Here is an 11900-nt window from a genome sequence, read left to right as displayed (position 1 = left end):
AAAAGGGTTTAAGTTAATTTGCAACCTGATGCACCCATGTTCTTTATACCTCTACACTGAACTAACTGATGGTGTGCATGTATCAACCTACAAGAGCTTTAGGTGCCTAAATGGGAGCTGAGCTCTTGAAAATTTGGCTCATGGATTTTGAATCTCTTTTTTGTTTTGTATTTTAGAGAATGTCCAGTATTAAACATTAAAGCAATGTCCATTTTTACTCTTAACATAGGGTAAAATTCCTGTCATGTGCACAAAGTCCAAGCCAAATTTTTTTCACTGTGGACAAATCAAGCCCCACAATCCCAACTCAAAAAGGCAAGAAATGGGTAGGTGGGAAACAGGACAATACGCTCGCAAGGCTGGTCTACTTGCAATTCAGCCCATAGACTGGTAGCAGTTTTGGTCCCACAATGAATGGTGTATTGTGGCCAGCAAATTGGTAAATGTCAGAGATGCACCTGCATCCCTTCAGTTTTCCTACGGTCAGGACCACCAGACTTTCTGCCTTCTGCTTTTTGATAAAAAGGAGCTTCATTGCTAGCTCCATGGGATTTGGTTTTGTTGAATTGTAGAAGATGGACATATGACGACAACTGCCTGCATTTTTGTGTCACTATGCCCTGAAGAAGTCAAGAGCGGATGAAGGATATTGGTACTACCCAGATACATGTGCAGCTTTGCAAAAGCCAGTCCAATAGACCAGGACAGGAAAAGCCTCAGTAATGACTAGGAGAGCCACTGTAGATATTGAAGTTCATAATCTTCCAATAAATGAACAATGAAAATTAAGGCAACTGAATAACAAAATGTACGTTGATGGTTTATTTTGACAAGTGCAATGTACACAATTTACATCATACAGTAATAGAAAGTTTATAAAAACAAATGTAGTCTTCATCCCTAGAGCATGATGGGCCAAATCCTGAAGCACTGACTTCTACTGAATTGTTCCAAATAAAAATAAGGTCTGCACAGGAGTTGGCCCTCTTTTGATCTTAGCTAAGAAACTATGCAAGATTGCCTTTTTTGGTGAGAATAATCAGGTTTGCCAGTGAGCACAGTAAGAATAAGCTATGCTCTGCTGAGTTAAAATTTTACAGACAGCATGTTATCGTTACAGTAAATGTCTAGAGCCGTATCTGACTTTTCTAGCAGATTCACCTAAATTAAAACCATTTCCATTCCTTCTCTCCACATTATAGGAAATGCACTCAGATTTGGTTTCATCATCATCTCATCTATCACCTTTGCAAGACCACACAAATGATAAGCCAATCAGTTCCAACTCTTGCTGTATTCTTGAGCCAAACACCATTTTTGTTTAGAAAAATTGACATCAGATACATAAAAATTAGCATTTCTTGAAGTCTGTTTAGTCTTTTCACTGCAGGCTGTATGTCTGTTTTGTATTGTTCACTGAAAGAGTTATAATGAGGGACCGTGGATCCTTCCTATTCTTGACAACAGTTATCTTTCCTCTCAAGGCCTCACCTACAAGAGCAAAACACAAACAATGATTGCATTTACACTAAGTTGGATACACTGAATGGCTTGATTAGAACAGCAGTGTTACATTTATCTCCTTTTATTGGTTTGCATGAGGAGCCTGTTTTAGAGGACAAGAGATGAATAGAAGGCACAAAAATATTACAACTACAGCTGTGTGCTGAAACCATCTCCCTATTCTATCAATTAGTAACGTCATTGACTACGAATCTGGCCAGTAAACTGATTGACTTAACGTGACATAGGTTAGGTTTCATCATACCTGTTAATGTCTCACTTGACCCATCCAGTGAGCTATTAATTCTAATCAAAATTGCTATAATCAGATTGTATAGTAAAGGACTCAATATGTCCTGCATACACAGAGTTCTCCTTCCCCAAGACTCTCAAAAATTGTCTCCAATTAAGAGGATTTGCACACTAACTGCTTAGCAGGCCATTTGCAATAGCTTCTGGAAGCATTTCTCAATACTTCATTAATATAGCAGATATAAAAAGTCATCGTTTTGGTATCACTTCTGCCCTTGAGTTTAAGAAGCAGCTCTCATTCCCTGGGGAAAAGTTAAAATTTTAAATTCTTTAATAACATATTACGAATTTTCTTCATGAAGTAAACATTTGTGTTAGCCATAGCACACTACTAAAGGGAGAGTATTACTCCCCGAAGTGGACATCTCTTTATTCCTTCCTTGTGTTTAAACAAGGGACATTACTACAATCATGTCAGAGGAGTTAAAACTGAGTGAATAGTATAAGTCTAGTTCACTTTTCACCATGAATGCTAAGAGTGTTTCCTATTTGTATTACAGTAACGTTGGCCTTGGTTTTTAAGATGGTTTTGTTTTTAGTCAGGTCCTGCAGGGGAATGTTTAAATAAAAAAAAAATCTTCATTAAATTAAAAAACTGCACAAACATAATTGTCACAATTCAGGGCAATTACACCTATATTTTCCCTCAGTTGTCCACCGAGGACACCCACCCTCAGGTTTCTGGCTCCACCCCAGAGAGGCAATAGCTGGCAGTCCCTCCTGACTATGGTATTTCCAGGCTCAACAGTTCCCTGCCTTCATTATGTCATTCCAGAAAAAGACAGTCTATCTAAGCAGGCCTGCTGCGCTTCTCTCCTCCGATGGTACATAGTGTAATTGACACACCTGTAAGTTACCAACGAGTTTTCTAAGCAAGCACCCATTTATTTTTAAGGTAAAAGCAATACAGAGAAAACATACTAAAAGCAATACAGAACCTACACACATGCTAATAAGCTTACCAGAGATCACCTCAACTGCAACATGGGCTCTGTCAGGAGAGGCCTTCAAACCCCATCCAGGGATTTTCCTGCAGTTTCAAATTCATTACATCCTTTGCTCTGAGCAACTGTTATGAGCAAGGGAGTCACCCATTTATCCAGCCTGACTCTTTGAAGAGATCATGACTAGATAATCAGCCAGACAGTGGGTCTCTGCTCCAAGTGCAGCTTCAAAAGTATGGATTTGAGGTGGGTCGTTTGCATTCCCCTCACCCCTAAGTATTTCCTAGGAAATCCACTTCACACTTATTGACCCAGAAAGTCCTTTGAAGTTCCTAATATCTCCCAGAGACTGCATTAATCCTGCCTTCCTCCTAAAGAAGTTCTATAGAATCCCACAATAATATACAAATATGTTCATTTTCAATACAATGGACTCCAAAGGTATTAAACTGAATTCTATGAGGTTTAATTCCATAAGGTTTGTCCAGGATATGGTAAATCACTGTCAGATCAGTCACAATTAGTATTAAATTTTGTTAAACCCCAAACAAAAATTGTCATTTAGCAACAGTTTTTTTTTTTTTTTGGCTAAGACATCAAGGAGACATCTTGACAGAGGCCCCACAGCCCTTTTCAGAAGGGTAAGGGGGGAGGAGTTACCTTTGGTTTTCTGGCCATATCCCAACTGAGGTAATTGCATTTATCTACCTAAATTCCACCCCTTAATGTTTCAATTTAACCTTCTGTTCGTCTTAATCTTTTGTGGCACACTGAATTTGCTATTAAACAGGTGCTATTAGACAGCTACTGTGTTTCATCCCAGAGACTTTTGTGCTTCAGTAGTGGATAAAAACTTCCTTATATATTCTTTATCTATCTTAGAGGTTTCTGAAGCTCATTGATTCTGAAGCACTTTTAGATCCTATAATGAAAAGTGGTATTATAAGGGCAAATTAATGCTATTAATTTGTACCTGTTTATGCATGGTTATGCTTTTTTTAAGATTAGTGTGGTGTAGCAGACTGTATAAGATTTGTGGAGACATATGCCTGTAGACAAGATCCAGCCTTTAATTTTCCAGAGTTATGTAAAAATATCTTCCCAGGTAAGGCTTAAAGTGTGTATCCAAAGGGATACATATTTCTGCAAGTTTTTACTATAGACGAAGGAAGTGGACAATAGCTGTTTCTGTAGAGCTACAATGCTAGTTGTTCTAGAAAAATTTACTTTTCTTGATGAAAGATTCATAGACCAAGAGGACAGTAGTGAGTTTACAATTATGAAGATTACCAACAGCTGATCCATGCTTCATGGATTTGAACAAACAGAAAGGATAGAGATCTATAAATAAATGTACATACTTGCATAGAATAAAGAGGTACACATAAATGCTGAATTATTTTTAACAATTGCAACTAGTCACAGTTGCTTACTTTTCAAATTTCTTCATGTACTCAGATTGAAATGTTATTAAAAAAGCAAAAAAGGAAATAATGCAGTAAATCTTCATTCCTTGATCAAAGAACCAGAACTTGCAAATGACTCAAAACAGCACTTACTACTGACCAAAACACTTTGAAAACCCCCTACAATTTCAGATAAGTTATCAATGAACACATTTGAGAGGCCAGAGCAGACAGTGGAATTAGGACCCAAGTGTCCTAACCCACCGTCCAATGTCCTCTGCACTGGAACACCCTGCACGAAATCCACTTATGTTCACTGCATGTGAACAAACAGGACTGCGTGTATAAAGTATGTCACTTTTACACATGCACAACTGAACACAAAGTTGTGTGCACGAACCTATATTTTGAAAATCTAGATGCACGAGACATACTTTTAAGTCTGGGCGCGGTGGTCGGTGTGCTTTGTTCCCTCAGAGGCTGCAGGCAGAGACCACAGCAGCCATGAGCCAGGCAGCAGGGGACACAATGCAGATGAAAGCATGTAGCAGCTGCGGTATGTATATAGTCCTAGCAGGTGCACCTGATCAGAGGTATGTCTGTATGAAATGCCGCCTACTTGCCCTGTTAGAGGAAAAGGTTCGGGGGTTGGAGATGCAAGTAGAGACCCTGGTAGAGTTTAGAAGGGGGTTTGAGCAGCTAATGGAGCAAAGGCAAGGGGTGGCTGAAGGGGCATGCTCAGGGGTGCAGATGGAAGCGGGGGCTATGGTCTGTGAGGGGGGAATGTCGGGGGGAGAACAAGAGCAGTGGAAGCATGTGACCGTGAGAAGCAGGCCAAGGAAAAGGAGGGCTAGTGAGGGGGAAATAGAACTCAGGAACAGGTTTGGGTGTTTGGCTAACGAGGAGGGGACGCAGCAGGTGGTACCTGATGGTGGGAGGCAGAGGAAGAAAAGAAGGGCAGCTAGTCCAATACACAGGGGGGAGGAGTTGATGGAAGTAGCATCAACACTTGGCCCCGGGAGGATACAGGATGGCAATAGGGGGACTATAAGGGAAAATAGAGACAGACAGGAGTTACGGCCGCAGGGAACAGGGGATAGATTGGTAGATTGCGCTGCCCCCAGGCAAAGGCAGGTTTATGTGATTGGGGACTCCTTACTGAGGAGGTTAGACAGGCCTGTGACCAGGGCGGACCCGGAAAACAGAAGGGTGTGCTGTCTGCCGGGCGCTAAGATACGGGATGTGGACCTGCGGTTGAAAAGGATCCTAAAAGGAGCGGGTAAGAACCCCTTGATCATCCTTCATGTAGGAACGAATGACACGGCTAGGTTCTCGCTAGAGAGAATCAAGGGAGATTATGCCAGGCTGGGGAAGACGCTTAAGGAAGTCGAGGCTCAGATTATCTTCAGTGGGATTCTGCCTGTTCCTAGAGAAGGACAGCAAAGGGCAGACAGGATTGTGAGGATAAATAGCTGGCTAAGGGAGTGGTGCTATAAGGAGGGCTTTGGGATGTATGGCCACTGGGAGGCTTTCGGGGACAGACAGCTGTTCTCGCGGGATGGACTTCACCTGAGTAGGGAAGGAAATAGACTTCTGGGAGGGAGGCTGGCTCATCTCATCAAAAGGGCTTTAAACTAGGAACTTGGGGGAGACGGTTGGGAGATGTCCAGTTGATCTCCACGCCAGATTCCAACACTGAAAAAGACGGCGAGGAGAAAAGCACAGATATAGGTAGGGGTAGGGAATTGGACATAAGAAGGAGGGGGCAGATGGACACTACTGGGTCCGTACCAAAGTGCATAACTAATGGGAGAAAGGATAGACAGCATATGGTAAGATGTTTATACACCAATGCGAGAAGCCTAGGTAACAAAATGGAGGAATTGGAGCTCCTGGTCCAAGAAATGAAACCTGATATCGTAGGAATAACCGAAACGTGGTGGAATGGTAGTCATGACTGGAGTACAGGTATGGAAGGGTATGTGCTGTTTAGGAATGACCGGAAAAAAGGTAAAGGTGGGGGTGTGGCATTGTATGTCAATAATGAGCTAAAATGTAAAGAAATAATAAGTGATGGAATGGATAAGACGGAGTCTGTCTGGGCAACAATTACACTGGGTAAAAGAACTACTAGAGCCTCCCCTGAGATACTGCTTGGGGTGTGCTATAGACCGCCGGGATCTAGCCTGGATGCGGACAGAGAACTATTTAATGTTTTTAAGGAAGTAAAAACTAATAAGAGCTGTGTGATCATGGGGGACTTTAACTTCCCAGACATAGATTGGGGAACAAATGCTAGTAACAATAATAGGGCTCAGATGTTTCTAGACGTGCTAGCAGATGAATTCCTTCATCAAGTAGTAGCTGAACCGACGAGGGGGGATGCCATTTTAGATTTGGTGCTGGTGAGTAGTGAGGACCTCGTTGAGGAAATGGTTGTAGGGGACAACCTTGGCTCGAGTGACCATGAGCTAATTTGGTTTAAACTAAATGGAAGGGTTAACAGAAATAAAACTATGACTGTGACTAAGGTTTACGATTTCAAAAAGGCCAACTTTAATAAATTAAGGCAACTACTTAGGGAAGTGGATTGGGCTAACATACTTAGAGAGCTAAAGGCAGATGAGGCCTGGGATTATTTCAAGCTGAAGTTGCACGAGCTGTCCGAGGCCTGTATCCCGAGAAAGGGGAAACGGTCAGTAGGCAGGGGAATTAGACCCAGCTGGATGAGCGGGCGTCTCAAAGGGGCGATTAAGAAAAAACAGAAAGCGTACAAAGAATGGAAGAGAGGAGAGATCGGCAAAGAAACCTACCTTATTGAGGTCAGAGCATGTAGGGATGCGGTGAGAAAGGCCAAAAGCCGTGTAGAGTTGGACCTCGCGAGGGGAATTAAATCCAATAGTAAGAGGTTTTATAGCCATATAAATAGGAAGAAAACAAAGAAAGAGGAAGTGGGGCCACTGAAGCTTGCAGATGGAGTGGAGATTAAGGACAATCTAAGCATGGCACAATATCTAAATGAATATTTTGCATCGGTGTTTAATAAGGCTAATGAAGGGCTTAGGAATAGAGGGAGCGGGACAGAGGGGAATAAAGGAGGGGCAATTGACATTAAAGTATCAGAGGTGGAAGCCAAACTTGACCAGCTAAATGGGACTAAATCGGGTGGACCGGATGATCTTCATCCTAGATTATTGAAGGAGCTGGCGCGAGAAATTGCAAGCCCCTTGGCGATAATTTTTAATAAATCTGTAAACTCGGGGGAGGTACCGATGGACTGGAAAATAGCTAATGTGGTTCCTATTTTCAAGAAGGGGATAAAAAGTGACCCGGGTAACTACAGGCCTGTTAGTTTAACTTCTGTAGTATGCAAGGTCTTGGAAAAAATCTTGAAGGAAAAAGTAGTTAAGGACCTTGAGGTGAATGGCAATTGGGACAAATTACAACATGGGTTTACGAAAGGAAGATCGTGCCAAACCAACTTGATCTCCTTTTTTGAGAAAGTAACAGACCTTCTAGATAAAGGAAATGCGGTGGATCTAATTTACCTAGATTTTAGTAAAGCGTTTGATACTGTGCCGCACGAGGAATTACTGGTTAAATTAGAAAAGATGGGGATCGATATGAAAATCCAGAGGTGGATAAAGAACTGGTTAAAGGGGAGACTGCAGCGGGTAGTACTGAAAGGGGAACTGTCGGGTTGGAGGGAGGTCACCAGTGGGGTTCCTCAAGGTTCGGTTTTGGGTCCGATTTTATTTAATCTATTCGTTACTGACCTCGGAACCGAATGTAGGAGTGGGCTGATAAAGTTTGCGGATGACACAAAGTTGGGAGGTATTGCCAATTCGGAGAAGGATCGGGATATTTTGCAGGGAGACTTGGATGACCTTGTAAATTGGAGTAACAATAATAGGATGAGATTCAATAGTGGGAAGTGTAAGGTGATGCATTTAGGGATGACTAACAAGAATTTTAGTTATAAGTTAGGGACGCATAGGTTGGAAGTGACGGAGGAGGAGAAGGACCTCGGAGTCCTGGTTGATCGCAGGATGACTATGAGTCGGCAATGTGACGTGGCTGTGAAAAAAGCTAATGCGATCTTGGGATGCGTTAGGCGAGGTATTTCTAGTAGGGACAGGGAGGTGCTGCTTCCGTTATACAAGGCGCTGGTGAGACCTCATTTGGAGTACTGTGTGCAGTTCTGGTCTCCTATGTTTAAAAAGGATGAACTCAAACTGGAACGGGTACAGAGAAGGGCCACTAGGATGATCCGAGGAATGGAAAACCTTTCCTATGAAAGGAGACTCGAGGAGCTCGGTTTGTTTAGCCTAACCAAAAGAAGGCTGAGGGGGGATATGATTGCTCTCTTTAAATATATCAAAGGGATTAATACCAAGGAGGGAGAGGAATTATTTCAGCTTAGTAGTAATGTGGATACGAGAACGAATGGCTATAAACTGGCCGTGGGGAAGTTTAGGCTTGAAATTAGACGAAGGTTTCTGACCGTCAGAGGGGTAAAATTTTGGAACAGCCTTCCGAGGGAAACGGTGGGGGCAAAGGACCTCTCTGGCTTCAAGATTAGGCTTGATAAGTTTATGGAGGGAATGGTTTGATGGGATAATGTGATTTTAGTCAAATAGGCATTAACGGGCCATCGCGGGTAAAATGAGAGTCCGGCTGTAGAATCTTGCCTGTATGCTCGGGGTTCTGCTGATCGCCATATTTGGGGTCGGGAAGGAATTTTCCTCCAGGGTAGATTGGCAGAGGCCCTGGAGGTTTTTCGCCTTCCTCCGCAGCATAGGGCAGGGGTCGCAGGCTGGTAGATTCTGTTGTGGGTGAGTCAGCTTTTGTGGCCTGCATCATGCGGGAGGTCAGACTAGATGACCATATTGGTCCCTTCTGACCTTAAAGTCTATGAGTCTATGAGTCTAAGTTAACCAATTCAGAAGCATTCCTGCAAATTTCATCTAGTTAGCGGTTCATCTTGCATTATGTTAACTACATATTTGTTTATAAAAAAAGAAACCAATACTAGGTCTTTGAATGTACTTTAACAGTTAAAAGTGCAGTGCTGCTATACAAAAATGCCATTTGTCATAGTAAGTACAGGGCTGGGACTCTTTTCATACTTGTCATTTAGTGCCTGCTTCAAAGTTTGCTTTAATTTTCATTACAACTTTTTGAATACATGTATGAATGCAGCACAAATTGTGTTTCTTGGTCCATTAGTTGTGAGCTCATTTTAAACCCATGTATAACAAATGGATCATTTATCAAATACAGAAACACCTATTTCATAATTTCATGAAGAACTGATGATCCAATAGATAAAGGCTGATGCTAGATAAATTCAGACTAGAAATTAGGCACATATTTTAATCAGAAATTATGGGTTTGATACAGGAATCAGTGGGTGAATTTCTATGGCCTGTGTTATGCAGGTGTCAGACTAGGGTTATGTCTACACTGCGCACCTTACAACGACGCGACTGCACTGCTACAGCAACGCCGTTGTAATGCACACCCTGTAGCCACTCTGTCGCTAGAGGAAAGCTCTCCTGATGACAAAATAAAACCATCCCCAACGAGGGGCAGTAGCTTCAGCGATGGGAGACGCTCTCCTGCCAACGAAAGTGCAGTGTAGACATAGCCTAGATCTTCATAATGGTTAATGGCCATTAGAGAAGAAAAAAAAAAAAAATCTACAAATCTATTACCATGTTCAAGGCTTTTTAATACTATCAGTACTTTTATGCCAGACTGTACTAAAAATAGAAGTTTAATCCACATGATACAAACTTTTCATATGCGAATGTCTAAAATTAAGCATCCATATAACAGCAGCCTGATTTTTGGAGGCACTAAGCACCTGCATTTCCCAAGTTAACAGAAGTTGTAGGTATGCAACACCTTTGAAAGTTAAATACAAATTAATATGTAAATTTTTACAAAAATTTCCAAAAATTTAGTCATGACTCAAAAGAGACTGCAAATGGAATGTATACGGTCAATGCATTAAATTTAGATGCACTGTAACAGTTTAACTTTGGTTTATTGGCACATACACATCACACCTTTCATTCTGATGCTCACAAGAATTAAGAGTAAGTCATCATACTACATATGAATGCCCTGCCAACTCTCCCGAAGCAATCATCATCCGATATGGATATTCTTCCACATTGTGGGGAAATTTGACCTCTGGACTTACAACAGTATTATCTAGCAGAGGGATCTCAATGTTGTTGCTACCTTTATTCTGAGACAAAATTTTGAGACCAGATGTTGAACAGAATTATCCCTAGGGTTTTGGAGTTTTTTGGAAGATAAATATGAACAGTTAATCGATTAAATTAGCAGCTCTCGCCTTTAACATTTTCCAAAATATTTAGAAAAAAGGTAACTGAAAAAGCTTTACAAAGGAAGTATTTTTCTTTCAGCCTTAAGAGGGTTTCAAAATGGAACTGTGCTTTTTATTTGTAAATAGTTACTATTTGGAAAAATCCATATACTAGACCATGTACTATGAATTTAAGCAGAAAAAAAACCAGGAGTTCTGCTTAAAAATGTATGGTACTGAATGGTGCATTAATAAAGTAGAAGACTATCCATATAAAACACGAATTACTCTGCTGCTTCCATAGCAGGCATTGCTCCTTAACTGATCTTTGCCCCCTCCTACCCCCAATCCCAGCCTCTGCTACCTTCTTATGCCTCCTCTGCCTCTTTGGCATCCTGGTCTCCTCTCCCATCCTTCTTAGTCTCAGAGCAGCTAGAGATACTTGTTATTTAGTAGGATTTCTAAAGAGATTGTCAACGTCTGCAACACTTTTTGTTGCTGAAAAAGCTGAAATTTATAGTGCTGTCTTTGGATAAATAAAAGTTATGAGCCAACAAAAGGCAGCATACCTGCACAGTTTAAAACCAAGCGGGAATGCTGGTTTCAAATTTAAATGGATTTAAAAAAAAAATCTAATCTGCAGCTGTCAGATATCATATTAAACACAAATCCGACACCAGATCCACGTTTAAAATAAGTGAACGGCAGGAGTTCGTCACAGGATGCAGAATACTTTCACAGTCAAAAATGATTTTCAACAAAAGAGTTTAAACATGGCAGAGTGGTACCCTCCTAAGAACAATAAAAACAAATCTTGTTCTCAAATTCTAGAATTATTTAGCGATTTCCCTGAAATTCCAGCTGAGCTTTTATTAATTGTCCACTTTGCTCAACAAGACTGCTCCACTGTGGTAATTGTTATTCTATACACAAATACACTGTTAAAATGGAATGACTAGTTATTTAAATGCAACAATCCTGTCAAGCAAAAGGATACGATTTGATACCGGTTAACTACTTCATTACTAGCAAATGGAAGACATTTAGCCTCAAGGCAAGCTATGAGGAAGAACATCTAAAAACTTACTGGTGATTTCATGAAAGAGAGCCCTCAGTTATTTATAAAAAGTTAATTGCATTAAGCGACCCAGAGAATCAATGTGTAATTCATTGTCAAGAGGCACAGCTATGTCTTCCCCACATTAAATCTGCCTTTCTGAATAGCCTTTTCTGTAGCTGAACTGAGCAATGGCTGTGTAACCATGTAACAGGGAGGCAGATCAGAACAATTAATCTATGTCATGGAGATATAAAATGACTGATGCTTTTTAAGAGCTCTACTGTCTTATAAACTGCAGAGGAAGCTCTCTCTGCGACTGAGCTGCATCACCTTGC

The 11900-nt window shown here is 41.2% G+C and overlaps 1 protein-coding gene across 1 annotated transcript in view; it reads right to left on the bottom strand.

Moving 5' to 3' along the window:
* Positions 1-1202: 1202 nt before the first annotated feature.
* The window catches only part of PRMT3 (protein arginine methyltransferase 3), a 110729-nt gene continuing 100031 nt past the window's right edge, over positions 1203-11900 (bottom strand). Inside the window, exon 16 of the mRNA XM_065403650.1 lies at positions 1203-1491. Within this exon, the coding sequence (XP_065259722.1) occupies positions 1382-1491 (110 nt within the window). The 3' untranslated portion in view covers positions 1203-1381. The remainder of the gene's footprint in view (positions 1492-11900) is intronic.

This window comes from Emys orbicularis, chromosome 4 (assembly GCF_028017835.1).
Source record: "Emys orbicularis isolate rEmyOrb1 chromosome 4, rEmyOrb1.hap1, whole genome shotgun sequence".
NCBI classification, from domain to species: Eukaryota; Metazoa; Chordata; order Testudines; family Emydidae; genus Emys; species Emys orbicularis.
This window is presented reverse-complemented; position numbering and strand designations above follow the sequence as displayed.